General features: G+C 42.2%; 1 protein-coding gene across 1 annotated transcript in view; it reads right to left on the bottom strand.

Annotated features, from left to right (window-relative positions):
- Positions 1–1,388: 1,388 nt before the first annotated feature.
- VAT1L (vesicle amine transport 1 like) overlaps positions 1,389–24,156 on the bottom strand; it is a 55,872-nt gene continuing 33,104 nt past the window's right edge. Inside the window, exons 8-9 of the mRNA XM_059856988.1 lie at positions 6,072–6,155; positions 1,389–4,236 (exon numbers count right to left, since the gene is read on the bottom strand). Coding sequence (XP_059712971.1) covers positions 4,138–4,236; positions 6,072–6,155 — 183 coding nt within the window. The 3' untranslated portion in view covers positions 1,389–4,137. The remainder of the gene's footprint in view (positions 4,237–6,071; positions 6,156–24,156) is intronic.

Below are 24,156 nucleotides of genomic sequence, written 5' to 3'. Positions count from 1 at the left end.
CCAGCCAGCCCTGAGCAGAGAGAGCAGGGCTCCTGTTCGTGCTCCCAGCCGCTCCCTCCCAGGAGAACACTGGCTCGTTTGCCTGGCTGTCACAAGCTACCTGGGAGAAAGGTGCTTGCTCCACACAGCTGTTAGAGTGTGTGCTCTGTTCTGGCTCTTTCTGCAGTGGGACAAAGCACTGGCTCACATCCAGGGACCCCAGTGCTGCCAGGGGACAGACTCCTGCACAGTTCTCCCAGAGCTGGGGGCTGTGCTGGCAATTGTGACCAAGCTGGGAGAATCTTTCCTGACAAACCCAGTCAGGAGGAACACTGACCTCCCAGAAAAGGAGAGGAGAAGCACCAAATAGAGGACGAGGTGTATTTTTGCATTCATGCAGATGCTGCACAAAGGCAGCTTGCCACATCCTGCTCTGTGGTAGAATATGTGACAGGGCACTGCAGATGGCCCAGTGGGAAAGGTGGCAAAGGCAGAGCTTTGGTGGTAATCACAGAGAATTTGCAAAAGGCTATGACTGTTTGCTTTCAGCCCCATCCTGACCTCGTGATTATGGATGCACTGATCATTACTGGCTTATTAAAGCTTAAAAACAGAGGGCAGAAATTTACTCTTCACACTCAGCACTGCTCCTATGGGCTTTGAGATTATAGAGCAGATTTGGTAACTACTGAAGTGAGATTTTCCAGGGACATCACAGGCTTTGGAATGTGTCCTGCATGACTAAAATGAACCAAAGCCAACACTCCCTGTTTAGATATTAAACTGGAGTTCATTCACTTCTTTGCCTCATGTAGGGAGACCTTTAAAGCCAGTACAGACCTTTAAAGCCGTGTACTCCAGTAGAGGCTGGAGATGACTGCAGGGCTTGGTAACCATCACCAGTTCTTCCAAAGACACGGAGCCCTGGGTTGAAACCAAGGCCCAGGAGAGTGGGATTCAAAACTCAGTCATGTCCTCCTGCTTTGTATAAGTTGATCTGGTAATGACTGTTTTTGGATTCTATTTTAAGATTATTCCATTAGGGAGTTCTAATTTCTGAAAGGAGCTATCTCTCTAAAGGGTAACTTTTGTGGCAGTCTGAGTCCTAGTTTCTCTTTGTATCAAAATACACTTCCCTAAACACTTAGTAAAAGGTGTCCATATAATATTTTGAATTTCTTAGACTGTGACATTCAAAATTTTAGATCTGCATTGGTAATGGTCTGTAAAGCAACACACAGCAGTTTTAATAACCTCGATTTACTCTGTAATAGTCAAAATAAATTATTTGTACATCCCACAGTGACCAAAATGGAAAATAAGACCCCCCTCACATTTTCCTCTTAAGCAGTCCCAAGTCAGTTCCCTAAAGTGACCATGATACTAGAATAAAACATAGAGACCAAGGATAATGCTATGCTCAACATTTTATTTATATTTTTGTGTAAACATAATTTGCTTTGTAGGCACAATATAACAAAAGCTCTAAAGCAACAAATACAATTAAACAGTGTTTCAGTTCACTTCAATCAGGCTTAAGTTAAAGAAGCTTTCACAGTTCCTTTAAGGCAAATTGAGAAATAATTTGTTTCACTTGAAGAAACTATCCAATTGTCTCAGAGTTGTTTAAACAACACTGTCAGTAGTAATCACAACCCTTCATTTCTGCTACAGTAAGACTTGGTCAGTGACAAGCCTTGGCTTCACCAGTTTGACCAGCACAGCCTCCACCCCTGCCAATGTGACACTACTGCTTGTGGTCTCCTGAAAGGTACTTAGGGCTTGTGGGCCAAATTCTGCTAGCACACACCCTGCTTCCAGAATGGATGCCTGGAAAACTTCCATTGATATCAGCAGCAACCTCTCTCCATGCTCTATTGGTACCAGTAAAACACAGAGCAGAGTTTAGCTTGCTGATGGTCACACTCAGCTGCGTTGCTCTCAGGTACTTCCAGCAGCACTCCTCTGTACCCACTGCAATTACCTGATACTCTGCTGATCAGAAAATGGCCCTCAAATTGGTATGAATTAGCATGAAGAGTATTTTTTGCCTTGCTAACAAAACCAGAAAGAACTAGCCAAAATTATGTGATTGTTGTCCCCGAGGTGTCTGTGGCCATGACCAAGATCACCCATATTTGTCTTGCAGGGTAATTTAGAAGCAGAGCCCACCAGACTGTGGTTTGGAACAGAAGAATGGGTTTGCTATTCTGCTTGCCCTACTAATTTAAGGCCTTGAGAATGCCACTTACTGCCAGCTCGAAGGTCACCAGCAATATTGCTCACTTTGGCATCAAATCAAAATTCCTAGTTATGTTAAGGTCTGTTGCAGGACAACATCATTACACTAGCTGCAAAACAAAATTGGGCATGTTTCCTACTGCTGTCAGCTGATGAGTCATGAAAACCTAATGGCCCTTCTTAAAAGTCCAACTGGCAAGCCCAATAAATGGAAAACCCTCACTGAATACATTTTTTCTTCTGTGGAAAAAGTCCCTGTTTGGGCCCGAAATGGCACTGGAAGTACAGGAAAGTCCAGCTTGAAAATAAACTCAACTATAATGAAGTGAAGAGAAAAATGAAGTTCTGGTTGGATCAATAGCTCAACAGCTTTTTGGCATTTTTCCCCACAGTTGTTTCTTGCTGTTATTTTTGCATTTGTTTGACCCAAGGGGAACTCCTTCAGAATGAACCATCTGCACAATTATCTGACAGCGACTTCATGAGTACAGTGTAAAGAGATGGACACTAATTCTCAGGCAGCAAAACCAAACAAACAGAAAAAACCTAACGAGAATCTTCTAAAACCACACATAAAAGTCATCCAGAGCCAGAAGTCCTCTCACACTGAGAAAACCCTGAGAAGCCCCCACTTTTCATTTTTCTGTATTGATTTTTAATTCTATCACAACATGCTACTTGTAGATTTTGGTGAACAGCTAATCATGTCTGGGTAAATACCTTCTTTTGAAAAAAACAACTATTCATTTGAAGCTGTAGGCATTATGCAAGGTCTCTGCCAGTCCTTCAGCATTTCTACTGTACGTGATCACAGTAATTTTAAAAAAGCTGTTTTAACAAGACAGTTGAGGACCTGAGTAGCTGCTGTTTGGATAGGGGAAGGACGTGGAAAAAATATTTACTTTTTTTATGTTTAGATAGAGCTTCCACTGGTGGGAGGTAGATAAGACTAGCTGGTCTTTGAATACTTGATCCTGTAAATAATTATAAATGTAACTGTACATAAGGAGCAGAGCTTTTGACAGAACAATTCACCTAGATAGAAATTATCCCTGTACATGATTTGTGGTGGGATTAAGGCCTAAACCTCATTTTTTACAGGGTTAACTTCTGCAGGAGTTCAGCTCCAGCCTGACAGCTGACTACACATTAGCAATTTCAGAGCAATAAACTCCATCACCAAATTTCTTTCCACATCCTGATAAGTGATCCTTACCGATGCAATTTAAAAATGAATTTTAAAATTGGTTTGAATTTGACATAGGAGTCAAAATGTCCTTACCAGAAGATGTTGATCAAAGCCTCTCAATTAATGATTTCTTGCTCAATTTCAGGTTCCATGATTCTGGATGAGATACTTTTGAAAATGAAGATAGGATTGCTTGTTAAATGCTGAAGTATGACTGAGGAAAATAAAAATTAATCTTTGTTGCAACTTTTATTTGTGGTTCATTAAAGGAAAACTATTTTAACACTGAAAACCCAGAAATAGAAAATTATCCCTCCAGTTACTAGAATCTTTCAGACAGCAAGTAGGGATTTTTTTTTACTGTTTCCAACTTGCAAAAAAAGCCCAAACATCCCAAATAACTTTATGCAAGATGTTGGAATTTGCGTGAGAAATATGCCCATCTAAAATTACACAGTAAGTTAATAAGGCTTTCAAACAAGAACAGAAAAATCCATGGGACTCCTACAGGGAAACTGGGCATTACACAGAAATGTGGTAATACTGCACTGGATGAGAATGGCACTTGAGTTCAAAACAACAATGATCAACAGCTCATAGCTCAGCTGACTGCAAACAAATACAACACACACTGTACTGCAGCATTTGTTCACTGATGCACAGAAGAGATTTCCCAGTCTTGTTCCCTTCTCTCCTTCTCGGCTCCTGCTGCCTGCCCCCTCTGGCTGCTACTGGATGAAGGGCATGCGCTCCTTGTTCTCGTTGTCCCCTTCGTGGTCCTCCTCCTCCTCCCCAGCCTCGCTCGTCTCCGTGCTGTCGTTGGCCATCTGCACCAGGAAAGATCAGGGACATCACAGCACCCTCCTCACCCCCTAGCTCCTCCTCGGTTCAGTTGGATTCACTGCATAAAGAGACCTTGGAAACTCAAGGAGACGGGGCTGCCACAGGAGAATGAACCTGTCTGTGCACAGCCTCTGCTGGCTCTGCACCACTCCCAGCCAAACCTGCAAGCTGCTCACAGCTCTGTTTCCTAACAGAAGGCTGTCTGGAGGACAGCTCACACCAGGACTCTGCTCTGTGCACTTGTAGTAAACTGATAGTAAGGCGGGATAGGAAACACAGCTGTGTAGGAAGTTGGCACCTCTGGGTTACAACTCCTGTATCTGCTCTAATGGGTGGCCCCATCTGAGGCACAGTGTGAAAACTCAGGGGGTAATTTCCTTTATTTTGTATATTAGAAACCCAATGAAACTTTAGAGATATAGATGCTGGCAGGATACACCCACGACAGAGTGCAGATCCCAGATCATACAGGAGTGGGAAGAAACTGCATTTTCGTATTTTACTGAAGATGCCTGCACAGGCAGTGGGCATTGGCAGGAATCTGCAGCTCAGAACAGAATTTAAGGATTACACAGCAATTTTTTCCCGTGGAAATATTTATTACAAGCTGTGTAAAGGTGCAGGACCCTCCAGCACTTCACCCTGTCAGTGTGACAGGTCTGTGGAGGCACAAGAGTCTGGTTCACTGGGTGGGGGTAGTGTTTAACAGCACACACTGGTGTGACTGGATTCTCTCCTACACCCATGTATACACCCTCTCTCAGGACACAAGAAGATTCTATTAGCTTATAGCTGCTTCAAAACCAAATAAGCAAGGGAGCTATTTACTTCTTAAAGAGAAATGCAATGATGTTCCTTCCCTGATTGATTATTAGCCTCTGGTGGAAATAAAAATCTCAAACACAGCCTGGTTTTAATGCAGAAAAACCATTGCTCTGAAGTTACCCATTTTTGAGTTAACACTCTTTGTGAAAGTGTATTGTTCCACATGTGAGGTCCTCAAAGCCTTCCTTTTCCTTGCAGAGAGTTTGTATGAGATTGGGGGGGGCAGTTTTAGAGTGAGTAAGAGCTTAACTCTAGGTCTAGGTTCTTTTCTTTTCTTTTGAAACAGGAGGTTTCTCAGGTCTGAAAGCAAACTTCACCCATCAGTACTGATTTAAAGTCAGGTTTGCATTACCTTCTCTACTGCTGTTTCCTACACCATCAGCAAATGCTCAGGAGAGCCTGGCTTTCATTTACCACTGCTCTCTGAAAGGTTTCTGGACCATCCTAGGTGCTCCAAGTCTAGTGGAACAGAGCTCCATCACTACTATCTTCCTTCAGGATATTTCTGGAAATATTTATGTGTTATACTTCATATATTACACAAACCAGTAAACTAAATTCCTGCCAAAAATAAACTCTAACTTTACTGTGGGAATCAGAAACCAGTTTTATGTTTGCCCACTGCAGCAATATTGACTGGGTTTTTTCCTGTTCAATCTCCTTATTAATAGAGGAATTTTTTATTTTGAGAAAAGTCTGTTTGTTTTCCTCACAAGGGCAGAATGACACATGGCAGTTTTACCCCAGTCCAACACTTGCAGGCACATTTGTGGAGAAGCAGATAGTGATTCAGCAGAGACAAGTAACCACTGGCACTTCAGAGAGTACATTTCACTTGGGTTAAATCCAGAATTTATGGTTACTGGTGGTATTTGGGTGCCACAGATTTAGAAGAAATCAGTGTCAAAAAAGCATTACAGGGGGCATGTGTCCAGAAGTCAGTGCCAGGCTGTACCATGCCTGGCTGTACATCATGTCTGTGCTTTGCACTCACCAGGGGAGTGGGTGCTTTCTCCACATCCAGAATGAGTTTTCCTATATTTCCTCGGTCATGGATTCTCTGCATGGCCTCCTTCACCTGAAAGAAAGATCACTATTGATAATTTTCAGTCACACCCTGGGAGAGCCCTGAGTCCCTCCCTTCCCAAACCAGTGAAACATTTAGGGCGTGCTTTGTGCAAGGTCACTCAAAGAGCTGTTTGACAGAAGAGTTAAACATTTTTTAGTGACTTTGTAAGGCCTGGCTTTTGCATTGTGTTTGCCAAAATGGGATGTGAGTCCTGAGGACAGTCTCTGAATAGCAAAACACATCCATAAGGTTAATGCAGAACCAAAGTGATGGATAGCTGAGCTGCAGGGAGGAACACAGGCTCAGGGAGGTAATTCTGAAGGGTTGTTCATTGCATTCCATCTTTGCAGAATATTTACCAAGACATCCTACTTTCACTGAAAGTGTGAAACATTTTTCTAATTGACCTATGATGTTTTTCAATTGCTTATGGGTTACCACAGAGGAAATGCCATGCCCGGGCAATGGCTGGGATTAATGCAATACTGTGGGTCTTGCTGCCTAGGCAAACATTTATTTCCTTTTATTTGGTCACTTTTTTCCCTTATTTTTTTAAATGAAAATGTTAAATAACTGGTGTCCTACCATATCTCCAAACCCATCTGTTTAACAGCTGGCTGCAATTAGTGCATGTGAGAAAGGCACAAGGACCTCTTCTCACAAGTGCACTGGAGAGAAGCTTATTTTGATGTATGGAGTTTCCCAGCTCAGGAGAGCTCATTGTTGATAAATTGAATTTGTGTGTGAGTGTGTTGCACTGAATGTTAAATGTGCAGCATCAACACTGTTGAGTCACTGGCACAGGGTGCCCAGAGCAGCTGGGGCTGCCCCTGGGTCCCTGGAAGTGTCCAAGGCCAGGCTGGATGGGGTTTGGAGCACCCTGGGATAGTGGAAGGTGTCCCTGCCCATGGCAGGGGGTTGGAATGAGATGAGCTTTAAGGTCTCTTACAATCTATGGTTCTATAAATCACTAAAAATTGGAAGATGTCAAGAGTTTCCTCACTTTCACCATGGGAAACTTCAGGAACTGAAAATGTGCCCATAAAGACAGTCCCATATCCTCATCATGCTGCTCTTTGCCAGAATAACAGGGTCAGCTGAGACAAAAATGAGCTTTATGTTAATAGGATTTAGCACCTGTGACATGGTTCTATTGAATATTTTAAGAATAATGGCATATATGTTTGAAAGAAAATGCTGAGCTGGGACCTGATGGGTCCCACAGTACGTTTAAAAGCCTGAATTGGGGTCCAGGCCCCCAAAATATTCCCTGAATGTCTAATACAGAGGGAGGTATGTGATTTTAAAAAATTATACACCATTCAACTTCCAATTAAATTGAATGGATGCTGGGCACAGCACAAAATGTCTTTTCCATCTGTCAGCCTTACTTGGGAAGCTGACTGCAGTGGACTCAGAATTACTCCTTGAATTTTAGAGGTGTTCCCTCAATTATTAAATACCAGACTTAAGAAAAATTCTATTAGAACAAAAGAAAAATTGCACTGCAAAAGCAATGGCTTTCTAATTTAGGGCATTGTTGTAAATTCACCTCAGAAAACACTATCTTCTGAATCCCACTGGATAGCAGGCTGACCTCAAGTGCAGTCCACAAAATCACAATACCTTTTATGAAGCTACCCTAGAGCATAAACAACACTCAACTACCCTGTCAGACTAGCCCTGCACTGTGGATAATATTCCTTTATCCAGCCATGATGCTGGAGAAGCAGCAGCTGTATAATTTTTATGTCTGTTATTACCCAAATCAAGCTTTTAGGAGGTTACAGCAGAGCATAAATAACAGAACTGGAGAAATCAGCAAACACACTTGCCCATCCACTGAAATTTATGACCAGAACATCATGTGGAAAGCAGGGCATGCAACATTTATTTTAATTTGTGCCATGTCGTATTTAGCAAGGCAAATTTGAGAAAATGTCCTTTCCCTGCTTTTTTCACAATATCAAATTTAAGCCCCTGGAGGAAGGTTCAGGAGTTGTTTCCAAGACACTTGTAAGTAACTTGCAAATGCAAACAGCAGGCAGAGGCAGAGGGAACAGTAAAACTTGCAACAATAATAGTGGCTATGGAATCCAGATGGAGCTATTAAAATATATAAAAACATTGAAAAGAATTTGAAAAGCTGATACAACATCTGTGCCTTTTAGTGGTATTTGCAACTTACCTACCCAGTCAGTCCCACTCTGTCCTAGTGCAATGCCATTCAGCACACAATGTCTGAGTTGAGAGACCATGAGCTATTTTAGAAATGAGAAATTTTATGTTTATGGCTGCTAACAGTCCACTTGTTCAACCAAGACTGCAACTACTTGTTTCCCAAGGTGCCTATTAAAACCATTCCCTCTTCTCCTATAGGGGACAGAGAGGATTAAAAATCTTCTTTGCTGTGCAAGTATGGTTAAATTGTTCTGCACAGACTATAGGGAAACTTTTAGGGTTTTTTCTCACAGAGGGAGGAGCTTCTGTGAGTTTGTGCCTCAGTGTTTGCATATTCCTAATGAAGACAGTGCATCCCTCTGAAGTTGGTTAAAACCAGACCCAGGCTTAATTGGTTGTACAGGGAGGCAAGTAGAAATTCTGGAATTTTCTGGAGGTTCCCTGAAGTGGTTGAAGTTTGATTCAAAATAAACATCCCTTCCAGCAGAAAGAATCACAAGGGTTTCCCTCTTCTTACAGCATTCTGTAAGAAGAATCCCTGAATCTCTTTTCACCTATTATTCCATTTTGGTTGCATTTGTCAGCTCAAAGCCAAGTAAATGGATTTTACTTTTGTTTATGTGGATGAATTAATTGAAATTATTCTTGTGCAGAATCACCCTCAGAGGGCTCTTGGACTGGAAACAGTGCAAAGGGATGTCTACTGATAGGAAGAACTTCCACTGGAATAAAGGAGGAAATTCCATTGTCCTGTGCTTGTGTTCAGGATGGCTCAGCCCTGAGAGGGTCTGTGTCTGACCTAGTGCCAAACTACAGATTTTAGCCTTGAGAGGCCCCAGACTGACACAATTTCTGTCAAAGCTCTGCAATGGGACCAGAGCCATTACACATTAGTGGACCACTGCTCCTGGCAATGATACACTGAATTGATATAGTGTCCCTCAAGAAAACCCATGTTTCAATTTCTCTTTAGTTAATGATTTGCAGAGTTTTTATTTCATTGAAAGCAAAAGTGAACCCTTCACAGTAACAGTCATGAACTATTCTCCAGTGCTGAACACAGCACCTATGTATGCACTGGGAGCATGGGATGATTTTATTGCAGTTATTCTGTCTTTAGTGAGCTGACAGCAATTTTCCTTCAAAATAAAATACAAGCTTGCATAGAAAAAAAGTGAATAATAATTATGTTAATTTCTTCCTTCTACATAGTAAAGTACTAATAATAGCAGATAGTGAAGCACTACTACAGCAAGTAAGAAAGCAGCTTTCAGGAATCACAATATGCCCACAAATGACTTAGAGAAGTTTAATGAAGTCTCTGTCAGTGCTCCTGACTAATTTGTAACACACTTCTCTCTGAGAAATATAGGTTACAAAAGGTTACAAAAGCTCCAAATGAAGCATGTTATTACCTGTAACCTCTCTGACCAGACAAAATGGATTTTCGTATTGAAATTAAAAATAGCAGGCACTACACAATTTTTACTCAAACAGTACCTGCAATGCTAAAGCAATGAAAACCAAGGTGTACTCCAAACAGAACAACTAATATAACATGCTGGCATTCTAACTGGATATTTGCAGCCAGCTTCTGATTACTCTGCTTTTCCACAGCTTTTGATGTCAGGGTGTAAAACCAGACATTTAAAATCAAGTAAAAGACACTTTTTTCCCCTGAAATACATATTGTACACCTGCCTTATTTCTCCTTTTTTCCCTATGTTCTCCTTGGATTTTTCTTGTTTGTTTTTAGTTTTCCCAGGTGGAATCAGTAACTGGGACAGATTTCTTGTCTAGCTTTTCATCTTAATTCTTTCATTTCAGGTCTCCACCTCTGCTGCCCTGGTTCCTTTTCCTTTGGAAAGTTCCTGAATAGAGACACTTTCCTGGGTGCAAGTCTGATCCTCTATAAATAATACATGCCTGAAACAAGCAATTATGCTCCAACTTTGTATTGCTATAGTCAGGCCCCCACTTACTTACCCATTTTACTACCAAACTAATTTGTTGTCTGCTTGCATTCAAAATCAGGAGCCAACAGTAATCTCTACTGACTTATTCTTAAATTCTTGCTGACATTCAGTTGGCTCTGGAACTTCATTTTGCTCTCAGAACATAGCAAGAGCAGTCTACTGCTTTATAAATACAGGGAAGTTTAAGTGGAAAATGTATTACTCGTTATCTGCTGCACCATTTTGCAGTGTGAAAGAGAAATGCAGCCTACCTAAGAAATGGATGCTATTTTCAAGCCTTCAGCTGTTATTTTAAACATAATGATCCATTTCTGCATTTGGCTCTCACAAGGAACCAGTCTCAGGAGTAAAATGAAAGAGACTGGGAGCTGGATCATGAAACCACTCTCTCTGCCAGCATAACACACTGGGGGCTCCAGGCCACGCCAGTAATGTGGAGTTTAGGAGGGAGAAACAATGAGGGCAACATGCCATGGAAAAGCTTCCTAGTGGAAATGTCACAACACAGTGTTTTCATCATCCTACATGAAGCTGTTTAGCTCAGTAATGTGATTAATTTTATTGATTTTTTTTTTTTAGTGAAGTTCTACATTTACTTCTGAAAAAAAAAAAAAAAAAGCCATTGAAAGACACTGGTGCAGGAGAAGGGTGGATTTTCTTTAGCTGTACGAGGCTGGATGCAGTCTGTTGCACAAACTCCCACCTACAGATTGCAGTTCCATTCTTGCAGACAACTTCTTTATCCCCTCACTGTCAGCTAAGGCAGGTTCATTGGAAAGGGGCAGAGGGCTTTGTCCTTTCTTTTTTTGAGGTCCTCTGATGACAGTGTTTATTCCTGAGGTATTTGAAAGGATTTCTACTCACAATAAAGGAATCCTTCACTCCCCTTTTGATAAATCAGGCCATGGTATGAAAGGCTAAAGAATCTTATGCTAAGATTACAAATTTAATCCACATCAGGAGTGATGTTAATTCAATTACCTCAGTGTAATCTGTAAAACCCCCCAGTCGTTCCAACACTGAATCATCACGAGCTGTCAAAAAGGTTATCAGCACCCAAAGGAAACATCCCTCAGTACCAGGTGGGCACAGTGAAGCAGAGCATCAGCTCAGGTTATGATCTACAATTGCAATTTTCCCTCTCATTAGTTCCACACCTTTAGGTTCAAGATTCCTGTTTATTTTTATACATCATCTCAAAGAATCACCTTTCATCCTCTGCTTGCACACTGAAAATGTCCAAGCCTTCCAGCATGTCGTGACTGTTCCTCTCTAGCCATGAAATAATCCCCTTATCAATTCTAAGCTGTGCTGCACACATCAGCCTAAAGCCCTCCTTTTCCAGCTACACCCCCCTCTTTCATCCTTCAGCTGATTCTTCAGACCAAAAGCAAAAACAGAGGGAGCAACATTTACTCCCTGCATCTGCCCACCAACCCAAGTCCCTTCTGCCCACACCCCCTCCTGTGAGCCCTTCTGCCCAGTATTATTTTTAAACATCCATTTTTGGTGTTTTTTTTCACATAAGAGAGTGTCCAACACAGACATCTCCAAAGCTGGTGCCCCAGTGATTCTTCACAGCAGTTCCCCACATGTCAGTGTCACTGCATGGCCCAAACCCAGTGACACTGTTCTCCTGCTGCTCACCCGTTCAGTCCTGGCTCTTGGGCAGTGTCTGAAGCCTGGACTGTGTCTCCCTGAGGGGTGTAGGTCATGCCACAGAACCCCCAGCTGCTCCTGCTGCAGCCTGCTCATCACAGCTGCAGCACCCAGAAATAGTACAGCACCTTCTGACCTGCTGTCGTCATCCAGCCCACTCATAATTAAGTAAAAGAGGTGGAACAAAGCATTTCACCTCAGCAAAATGACTTTATCTTCAGGCTGCCTGACTTCTGTTCTCCACAGAATAAGGAGAAAGGAGGGAGCACCCTTTAGCCTGCTTAACCATCAGAAACAGAACCAAATCTCTTATTACAAGTTTTGTGTGGTCTTTGGTTTGGCATTGTGCAGAACAGATCCAAAATCCACTTCCAGTCCCATTGTGAGGTTCATCAGAGGTCAGAATGGAAAGCTCAGCACGACAGCTGCTTTTGGAGGAGAATTTTGAATATCCTGGATGTACAGACAGATTTCAGCCCCTGCTCTACTGGTGGAATTTCCCTGACATCACTAGGTCGCACATGAATGAGGGAGAGCAGGTACTGGGAGGAGAAAAAAGGAATACCTGGAATGTTCATAGCCTTCAATCACTCAAACAAACATTCTGCAAATGAATATTATCATTCAAGCATGGGTTTTACACAGATCAGCACTCTCTGACCACTCCTCCCAGTCTGAGCATGAACTTTCCATCAGCAGAACTCGGTGTTTGCCTTTCAACAGCCCAGAGAGCTCCCTCCTGTCAGCCCTGCCCTGTCCTCTCTGTGCAGTTAAAACAAAAATGAAGAATTTAGCTGGTGTTGGAGTGCAGGCTCTGTCTGCCAGGGCAGAGCTGTCTGCATGAGCATTGCTCACCAGCAATTAATTCCTCTCTGAGACGCCTGCAACTGCATCATGCCTGCAAAATCACATGGACAGGTCTCCATGGTGACAGTGCCATGAGCTGTGCAAACATCAGCTGGCTAGTCAAGGTTACTTTGGCAACCCAAGTGTCACAGGTAATGATCCAAATCTCCTTCACATTTATGAAAAAATAATCTGAATTAAAAACATGCCCATTTGTCATTCTAGGGCTGACTCTGTTCTGTTGCTGCTCATAACTGGCACTATTGCAATGGGCCCAGAGCTACCTCCATTAGAATGACAAACAATAATATCAGGAATAATTATTTAAGCATTATTTCTAGACAGTAATGAAGAAAAAAAGATGCATACTGCAGTTGATTCTAGCTGAGATCCCAATAAGCCATGCTTTAATACTATAGTTTTATTAGTGCTATAGAGCAAAATAATTTTTATCAGGCTCACTGCTGTGTTCTATTACAAAGCTATGCTCTCTCTGATATGGATTGTGAGCTGCATTCTAATTGCAGATGCACTTCTCAGGCCAGAAGAGTTTTCTTTCATGTTTTTGGTATATGTGGATTTTTAAACTAACACTACAGCCACTGCAAAGGAAAACCCCATCATGTGAATTCTGGATTATGTCTGTCTGGTCTGTGGAAGGGAGGAAACTCAAGGAACCAAGGGCAGCAGCTCCTGAACCTGCTGGCAGCTCTGAGGGAACCTGTGGTGTTCTACTCCCTGCAGAGCCTGCCAGGCTCTCAGGGCAGGGGAGATGTCCCTTAGCAGCCACCCAGCCCTGCTCAGGGAAGGGACAGCCATGGTGTAAGATTTAGTGCAATGCAGCACCATGGCTCCCTGGGCAGCCAGGACACACACGTGGCCAGCAGTCTCTGGCTCCTGGGCTCACCAACTGCCCTTTTCTTCCCAAAAGAGGCATCTGTCAAAATTTAGTCCTGCTCTTTTCTCCTTGATAATCTCGAAATGTCTCTCTCATGTTTATACAATATGATGCTGTGGGGTAATATTTCAGTGGGAAACATGCTGATTTTTTTCAAAGCATTTTTGTTTTTATTTTTTAAAGTGAGTTTGCAATACTTCCCTTTCTCAGGCTGCCTTCTGTACAAGCTTTTGTTAAAAATCCCTGTTTTCCTGTGTGATTAGTGACAGTTATCCTACCAGACACAGTTATTTGGACAAAGCCATCCTTGGCTGTGGGGGATTATTTCCCTTGAGAGCAATGGAATAACCTGTATTCAGCACAGCACACTTCCCTGGGAATGATCTGCATTCCTGAAAGGAATATTTCCCTTGCACTGTGTAGCAGAATAGCCAGCAGAAAAGTGCTTCTAGTGTTAAACTGCCTTATCTGCTGTGACAAAATCCTTCAATTACCTGTTTGTGTGGGAGCTGGGTAGATGGGAGGCTGGCAAAGCCACATCTGCAGCCAGCCTAGATTCTCCTGTCTCACCTACTCCATTAATTCTGGAGACCTCCCAGACTCCGTTCTCCTGCAGGCTGAGGGTATGCAGCAGCTTGCATGGCAGATGGAAGAGCAGCATAATATTTACAGGATTTTGAATAGGCTCTATTCCTGCCTGTGCTGGATGCAGCCAGCTCTTAAGATGCAGAAATTGAGCACTGAGCATATGTAAGAAGACACATCAAACTCGGGGTATGCGGGGCCCAATTTTCATAAACGCCTACATGGGCATGGAGAAAGCATGGATACAATCAAAATGTAAAAATCCACTATCACTAGCAATGGTTTTGGGCTGATTAGAGTATTTTTCCTGCAGGAAAAACTTGGATCATGAAGTCTGTTTCCATGTCATGTCACATCAGTGTCCTGCCCTGCTCAAACCCCTCTGAAAGCAGAAATGATTTTATCCAACACCACTGTTTATGCCCTGCCACGCTGAACTGTTGCACCAAGGTTTTTCCTGCACGTGTGCAAACAGAAAATACTTTCTGTATCCCTTTCATCCCCCCAGTGCTGTTTGCAGTTGCAAGCTGCAGCAATGGCCTCTATTCCCTCCTGCTGCCTGTCAGCGAGGAGAGACCTTTTCTCTGGAGTACCTTTTAGCCTCTCTGTATGTTGCCATGGCAGCAAGACTAAAACCAGACCCAAGATGAGAAAAATGTCAAAGGAATAAAAACTGATGCTACAGGCAAACTGAGAGTCCTCCCTTGGCTGCTGAAGACACCTATTAAGTGATACATCTTCTGGATGGAGAGCTACAGCTGCAGAGCTGGGCTGTTTTCACTCCTCCCGTATCCCTACAAGCTCCTGCTGACGTCAATGAGTACTTGTTTTGTCTCAGTAAAATTCAAAGAAAAAGAGATTTAAAGCCTTGTAATTACAGAATAACTGAGCCAAATCTTGCCAGCCTTTACTTACAGAATCAACAGGGATAAAGCAGAAAAAAAAGGAAGAATCAACAACAAATTAAATATTCAGCAGTACTAAAGAGCAGTGCCTAGATTATCAGTTTGGTGGGAGCTTTTCTACATGATAAAAGAGGAGAAGAGCCTGAAATTTGATCCATCAACCCAGGGAATTCCAGCAGGTTAGGACAGCTCAGGGGCATTCAGCACTGATAGCTGAAAACAAACTTTTAGCTGCAGCAAAGTGCTATCAATTTCTGTGAGACTGCATTACCTCAGAAGCTGAATAGAGCCAGAATGGACACGCAATTTGCTTTACACTGCACGTCTTTTCTCAGCAACACTTGTTATTAAGATAAGCTCGAAGAAAGTAATATTTTTCCTGCATTACTATAGAAAATGATTACTTTATTCCTTTTGTTTCTGTGGGGTAAAAATTTGGTGATGAAATCCCTGGAACACATTTGAGCTTGAGAGAAGACACACCCTGTGAATCAGGATTTCTGTGAGCCACTGGATCTCCAGGACGGGCTGAACCTTTGGAAGTGATGGTAGAAATTACAAAAGCATGGTCCCAATGCGAGGAAAATGGTTTTGAGCACATCAAAGCCACAAGTGGAGGAGCTCAGAACTGGTCCCCTTCACGGTGCCTTTCTGGCATGAATGGATCTTGTAGTAAATTGCAGCCAGGTGTGCACACAGGGATGCCCCAGAGCCCCCTGAAGCTTGGGCTCTTCAGAGATGCTGGTCTGCAGCAGCAGCTCTTATGGTGGGGAAGATTCCTTCAGCTGCAAATGAATTTTGGCAGCCAGAGGGAAAAGAGACCCTCTGTACTCTGTTAGGGTGCAGCAGTCTGCTGCCTAAATTGAATTAATACATGGTGCTCAGTTTGCTGTATTGCTGTACTCCATCACAATCTGCCATAACAAATTATGGCAGGAAATAAACTTTATTAAATTCATCACGATGCAGTTAAAAAAAATAAAGACATCTTATGCTGTTATTGACTATCAAGCTCCATGCTATCAGCTTTTAAACTCTTCCCTCAGCAATGTTGCCCTGTGATCTCTTCAAAAATCACCTGGAGAAAGAACTGCACCACCCCACAAGATGATCTTATTTGTTCTCTTGCCCTCAGCTGCAGTAGTTCTGAGTGTCATTAAACTCTCCTGCTCCTCCACCCCCAGGACGTGCAGACCTGATCCTAAGCTTTTTGTGGAGCTGTACTGCTTTTGAATTACAGTGCCTGGGCTGTGGAAGGGCAGTGCTGCTGCTGTCCCCTGCCCAGCCTGGCAGCAGCAATCCTGCCTGGTTCCCTCCCTGGGGGAATCCAGCAGAGCCCTCTCCAGACAAGGGCAGGATCCTCCAGCCTCTCTGGAGCTGCACAGGAGTATTGCTGTGTGCCAGCAGGAGCCAGGGTCCTTCCCACCACAGCCCTGCTTTAGTGCTCAGGCTATTACAGCTTCCAGAATTGGGGTCAAATAATGTAAGGAATGACACAGAACTCAGAGTGCCCCTTCCACGTGCTGCTTCTTTTTTTGCCTCTCTCAAACCAGCAGTCCTTGTCCTCCCAGGAGCTGCACAGTGGTGTGGATGGAACCCTGAGGTCCATCCCCTCCTTGTGATGCCCTTTGGGCTTGTGTCTGTAAGCATAAGATAATTTGTACTATCAATCCCTTGCTGCTATGGTGTAAAAAAGGTATTTCTTTTTAGTTTTATGTTTGGACCAAAAGCCCTTCCAAGCCCCTTCTGGATACAACCAAACCAAAACTCCACGGGTAATTACTTTCTTGCTGCTTTCCAAGCTTTTATCAGCATCTGTTTACTCAAATTTCTGTCTATTCACAACAAAAGAGTTTATTTTATATAGAGGAGGTATTTCGTTGTGTGTACTTCACTAGAGAGGATTTTCTTTCTTTCAGGAAGATGCAAAACTACAGAAAACTTTCCACAAGCAATGTCCTTTTGTATCTCCTATTATTTTTCCAGCACTCCATGCTGATGGTTTGTATTAGTTCCACTGATGTGTCTGTCAGGCTTGTTCCAGTTCTGTGATTCACTAGAGCCACTACCCAGTAACTGGATCTCCACACAAAACTCACTTCTGCAGTCTTTCAGAGGTTTTTCCATCTCTTACCAGCACCAACAATTTTTTTTTTTTTTGCATTTCTCATCAACACTTTTGAAGCCACACTTCAACACAACCTGCATGAGAGAAGTTTCCCTTTTTTCTTCCTTTAACCTCCCTGACTTTCCTTACTTTCCCCTACATGACCCATGAAGACATGTCCTTGTCCTGCACCTTTCCCAAATGGCAGGTGAATATTTTGAAAGTCTGGCACAAAACCTGTGACCAGCATGGCTTCAGCCTCTGTAACCTTGCATCTTGCTTTCTAAATGATTCACATTAGTCAAGTATTTTTCACCCAAAGACTATTACATATTCCTCAGACTTGTCCTTAAACTCCATTTTTACTTATTTCACAATATGGGATATTAAAATCATTAATAAAAAATGACAAAATCCTATATGATTTATCCACATATTCAAAAAAACCTCTAAGTCTTCCTTTATTACTACTAAGGAGCAGAAATTGTGCTTTATTCCAGAATCACTATTCCAAAATCATGGGAACTAAACTTAGTGATTACAAAATTCAGTGAACATTCAGTCTTCCAGATGGTAATCAGTGAAAAGTCTTGACACTAATTTCTAAAGTCTGAGAAGCTTCATGTAAAAATCCACCTACTGGGATCAGATTAGCAGAACACATAATTGTTGTGACTTTGAAAACTATCTCCATGTTATTTTGTAACAATGGGTTATCTTCAGTAAAATCCTTCCCCAATCAGTAAACTAATTATGTAAATCCTTGAAACTCATCAAGGTAAATTCCCAAGGTCCCTAATGATACAAGTAAGAAAATACTTCTCTTTTGATTTCCTTGTGTAATTTTTTTTTTGTTCCAGAAAGTAGTGCCATGAGGATTGCAAACCTAATTCTTTGTACACCATCACAGTATTTTTCAATCATTCAAAAAGCTTTCCAAGTCAGATGTTACCATTGGGTGCCACTCTGTAACTTCATTAAAACCAAACCAAACCAAACCCCTCTGTTATATTAAACTGTAATACAGTTGTTATGATAGAGTGTGATTCATGCTTCTCCTCTGTTTGAGCTACATCACTTTACAGCAAGATTGAAATAATTCATCCAGGCAAGATGAAAGGTATTTGAATTTATCTTGTTTGCTGGTTGACAGTTTTACAATATATATTGCAGTTCTATTTGCTTTATTACTTAATATTTCTCCTGGCACTGTTAAAAAATTGTCTCGTTCTAAGCCTGTATTAAGGACCTTAACTTCCCATTAGCACTGGACCAGTGTGACTGCAATAAAAGTGATTTGGTTTACAGCAAGTGCAGTGCTGGAGTGTGAGCACTGATTCAGCTCAGCACTCAGGCTGCAAGAATGGGCAGCACAGAGCTGGAGCACGAGTGTCTGTGTGACAGAACATCCCTGCTGCAGCCCAGGCAGCTCCTCCTCCAACTCTGTGGAATTTCCAGGTGTGGGTGTGCCCCAGCCCCCAAAGGCTGGTGCAACCTCAGCAACACAGGCTGTGCTGCACTGCAAACAGGTTTAACTGCAGGAACTCTGAGAATGATGCTGGGTGTTTCCTTCAGATTGAAGGGAAAGATACAGGATCGTGTTACTCCTGCTGAAGAACTCAGAGGTTGTGCCCTTCTTGCTCAGGAAAGTTTAGGATCTTTAAGATATTTTAGCCAGGACATAATCACAGCATGTAATAGAAAAGGCCTCAGGTTCTTCTCAAGGTGGTGGATATTTGGTGGTGGTCAGGAATTCACTTTTACTCAGTCTCTATTCTACTCAACTGAATTCATTTAAACAAAGATTTGGAGCTGCCTGTGATGTGTGAGGCTTCATTTCTTACAGGGATGGCCCAGCATTTTCAAATGTGAGCACTGCAATGCTACCTTCAAAGCCTGAGCTCTGATACTCAAACTGTCATTTTCTGTACTATCAAAACTCTGGAAAATCTGTGCTCATTTGAAGCTCTAAAATCCAGCATTGTTTTCTCAAGGTCAGTGCTCATAGCACAGAGTTTTTCCCCACAAAATACCTTTGGGTTCAGTCATTCCCAAGTGGTTAATGTATATTTAGGAGTCTTTCAGTTCTGACAGTGTATCTGCTTCCCTGCCTCAGTGTAAATTTAAATCATTATCTGTAATCAGCAATAATATTATTACTAGGCTGCAATACCACATAGAACTCTCAATTATCACATTAAATTTAGATTATATTATGCTAAGAGATATCTTTATGCCCAAGAGTAATTTTGCTTTTAAAATTCGTCTTTGTTTAAAATGACTGAAAAGAATATATGAGCCATTATAATTAGGTGAGAACAATTATCTTGATTAACAATTGTTATGCACTAAAATGAAGTATTATTTTGATAGTTTTGATTTTTGATGCCTTTTTTTGGATCTTAGCAAAGTTGTGTGAAACAGAGCACAAAACCTATGTTTTCTTTTCTATAAAGTCTATTTAGTAACCTAATCAGACCACTAAGACCAAAGAAAAAATAAATTAAAATTACCCTGGAGAGTAATTTTGTGCTACTGCTCAAGAGATTTCCAAAATTTCTACCAGTCTCCCAAAAGTAGTCATCAACATGAGCAGTTGCTGAGAGCCAGAGTTGGCTTTGCTGATGGAACTAATAATTTACTTTTTCTTTGGCCACTGTTGCACAGGTACACCCATAAGCTGAGCCCAGGAAATGAGCTAGAATGCTCACCTTAGAAAGGCATTCTAAAACCAAAAAGGCCCATTTAATTTAATTTACTGTGCCAGAGTTCAGTATCTATTAACATCTAAACATCCTTCTGCTGCAGCTGAAAGCTTATGTCAGTGTTCTCTCTTTATAGGCCAAGCACCCAAAATTCCTCAAAGCAGAAAGATGTCAGCTGGAATTTACAGCAGAAATGCTCAAGGCACAGCCTCTGCTGCTGTTTCTCACACAGTAATGCAGCAGGGTGTGAAAGCTGCCCTTTTCCTTCTGCTCTCTCAACCTTCCTGCTCCCTGCCAGTCAACAGAAATGGCCTCAGAGATGATGCTGCCAGTGCAGAATCGTTAAGACAAAATGGACCCATCAGATTTAAATATATATAGAGATATTTTCATTATTCTTATCTCCCACTTCCCTTTTGATTCTTTTCAGCGACTTCTTAAGTGGATTTCTGGGCATTCACTGATTAATGAAGTAAGAGACTCATAGATTACAGCCAGAAAAACAAACAAAAAGAAATTATTCTGATTTCCTTTTTTTTTTTCAAATCAAGAGGCCAAAACCTCACCCAAAAGCATCAGTCTGAAAATGGAAATATTTCAAAGGCAGGAGGAATCCAAATTATTTGTGTTCTCTGTTGTGCCAGACATACACAGATGACACCTCTCCACTCTCTGAACACCACCAAGTAGACTTCATTATTTCTATATCTCTCTTTTTTTCTTAAATCCCTAGCATCTGTGAAAATAGGTCTTTCTGTAATTGGAATGCAGACTAAAAGAAGTTTCTCAGAGAATGTAAACAATCAGGAGGAATTGTTAACACAGACCTCAGATTTCTGGTTCAGGCTGTCCCTAGAGAAAAGCTGAATTTCTCCCATTAGCACTCCCTGCCAGCCTAACTTGAGTGACCAAGAGCTTTCTTCCCAAACACCCAACTAATTAACAAAGGAGCCTGAGTGGAATTTTTTGACATGGGAAATCCAAGGTTCTGTTCACAGGCTCTGTGGCTGAAACTACACACACTAGCAGAGCCCAGCACAAGAGTGAAAGAACATCTAAATGTGGCTTTGAAAACTTGTTTCTAATACTTTCCCTCTAGTACCTGCTATTTTGCAGTGAGTCTCACTCACAGCATCCAGCAATTATTCCTGAATTACAGACAACACTCATTGTTCCAACCCTGAAGAATTCCTTGCCAATTAGTGCTACTACCAGCTCTGTGGAGCAGGAGACACAGGAAACTTTCTCTTAGAATTCATTTAAAACTATTTCTGCTGGTGGGTGCAATAATGCATTGGCACACATTTCATCCACATGCAAGACTGGAAGAGGACAGGCAGATATTTCCTTGCATTATCAGGTAGAAATGAAAAGGAATGGATTGAAGAACACTTGGATCAGGGGTATAAAAGCAAGTAGCTTTTGTTCTCTGATACTTCAGGAAGAGTGTAGAAACTGTTTTTGAATAGGGAAACGATCCCATGACACCCTGCTTTCCTGTCTCTTGAGAAGTGCTTACCTTTCATGACACAGACAGCAAAAATGAAGTGTAAAACAACTGTGTTAGAGCCAAAGATACAAAATAAAGACAGAAGAAATAAACTCTATTTTCTGGGGCTATGCACAGATGTTGGTGTCACTGATGAAAGTAAAGCTTTCCCTAACCAGGTCTCTGTTTATTTCCTTGCAGAGGAGCAGCATCACCAGATCAGCTCCATGCACAGGGAATGTGTGCCAATTTAATACTTAGAAGCCAGCTAATATATTTCAGAAGGCAGACTACTCCTGTAAAATACTGCTTCTTCACAGTAATTAATCAGCAGCTTGCTCAATGTAACAGCTTTGTCCTTATTTTTCTATTAAATGGCAAAGCAGCTCTCCCCATATAGCCTCCTGTTGCTAATTTAATTAACTGGAAGCATGTGACTAGTTTAATAGTGCACACTTTTTCTTCAGAGGAATCCACCAATGCTTCCTAGATTATTTTCCTGCCTATTTCCCCCTGCCCTTGCACTATCCATCAGGAACAAAATCCACTTTTTATTCCCTTTTCCCTGCAGCTCCAGGAGCTGTTGAGGCACACAAGGGCAAAGAGCAGTGGCAGCCTGACCTGCCCCAGAAACACAGCCATGACTCACCACTGCACTCCAGCCTCCAGTGTCTCATGCCTCCCACCAGGTATTTTCTGCCTCCGTGTCTCCAGAACGAGTTAATTCTTAGCAGAGTGCTCACTAAGTAGATCAGGAGAGAGCTGTGGCTGCAGGCTGTGTTTATGTAAATGCAGAGGTTCAGTGCCAGGCTGGTCAGCTTCCAACCTTCCCAACAGCAAATCTGAGCGCAGGACCGATGCTCATCGGAAGCACTGCCAAAACACATTCTGTGTTTGTACATTCCAGTACGAGGAAAAGCCATTCCCTGGAAGGAAAGAGCTCACTGACCTTCGGTAGAGCTCACACCTCTGGCATCAGAGCCCCCCTGGAGGCACTCAGCACAGGAGGCTCCTGGAGATGCTGAGACTCAGCCCAGGGCTATGGCTGGGAGAGGCCAGAAGTGGCAATTAGAGATTCTCAGGCTGATCCACGATCTGTTCACCACCGTGCTGCATGGCACCAGGCAGGCAATGACATCCACCACCTCTTCTGTTATTCACCTACTCACTGGGTACTACAGCACAGATATGCTCACTGTGCACAAAGGAACGTTCTCAAGGCTCTTGGTTGTTGTTTAAATACAGGTATTTAACTGGCAAGCTAAAGAAAACAAGCTAAATTTCAGAGGCTGTGAAAAAAAAATACTCGAAAGCATAGAGCAGAAATAAATTACTTGTCTAATTAAATTCCTTTCATGTAGCTGAAATTGCATACAGTGCTTATGAATAATATATAGCAATTGGAAAGAATTGACTTCTGCTTACATACTTAACAAGTCTGAGTTTCCTAAAACAGCTCATTTGCCCAATCAGATTTTGTGGTAATCACAGTTAATGTCATGTATCTGAGGCCTTATTACACAGCCACCATGCCTGTATCAGTCTTGTCTTGTTTCTATACCAGGCTTTTAATGAAATCATAACCATTGCCATCAGCAGTGTGTGAATCTAAAAAGACCACTGGGTTATGCTATTGCTTCCTGATAGTGCTAGGAAGGGTAGAATGAATTATGAAGTAACATGAAGTCCTGTTAAACAGAATTAAATGCATAAGAAAAGCAAATGAAATTTTATGGGTACTTTGTAGGAACTTAATAATTCACCCAAGAGCAGCAAAGTTCCCATAGTCAGGTACACAAAATGTTTTAGATGGAAAAGAAATTGCAATAACTAATTAATCTCCAGTACTTCCAAGATATGTTTCATTCATCTAAGCAAACAGCAACAAAATAATTTGGAGTTTTAATTAATATTTATTTCAGATAGACATCTTGGGAAAAAAATCTTTGCCAAGCCTAAATTAAAGATCACCTTATTCATGGCCCAGTTTTCATTCCTTTAGAACTTGTGTTCATTATATTTAATGTTAGCAAGCTAAAATTCAGGCAGAATAACCTTCCCCTTAGCCTGGAGAAGAGAAGGCTCTAGGGAGACCTCAGAGCCCTTCCAGGGCCTAAAGTGGCTCCAGGAGAGCTGGAGAGGGACTGGGGACAAGGCATGGAGGGACAGGACAGAGGGAATGGCTCCCAGTGCCAGAGGGCAGGGCTGGGTGGGATCTTGGCAATGAGGAATTGCTCCCTGGCAGGGTGGGCAGGCCCTGGCACAGGGTGCCCAGAGCAGCTGGGGCTGCCCCTGGATCCCTGGCAGTGCCCAAGGCCAGGTTGGACACTGGGGCTGGGAGCACCTGGGACAGTGGGAGGTGTCCCTGCCATGGCAGGGGGTGAAGTGAGATGAGCTTTAAGGTCTTGTTCAACCCAAACTCTTCCTTGGGTCTGAGATTCCCCACATTTGAAAGATATGGGTCTTTCCTTCAAATAGATTTGAAGGATATTTGGCCTCTGTTTACAATTTGTTTGTGAACACAGAATCAAGCTGCCCTGAATTATTCAAGTTCTGTTCCTCAGTCTGCTTTCCACATCTCCATTTTCAAACCTGTTACATCAGTAAGACACAGCTCCTTGCATTTTTGTGTGCTTTGATATCTTGTATTAAGCTTGTG

The sequence above is a fragment of the Haemorhous mexicanus genome, chromosome 12 (assembly GCF_027477595.1).
Source record: "Haemorhous mexicanus isolate bHaeMex1 chromosome 12, bHaeMex1.pri, whole genome shotgun sequence".
Taxonomy (NCBI): Eukaryota; Metazoa; Chordata; class Aves; order Passeriformes; family Fringillidae; genus Haemorhous; species Haemorhous mexicanus.
Note: the sequence above shows the minus strand (reverse complement) of the source record. Positions and strands in the feature narration are given on the sequence as shown.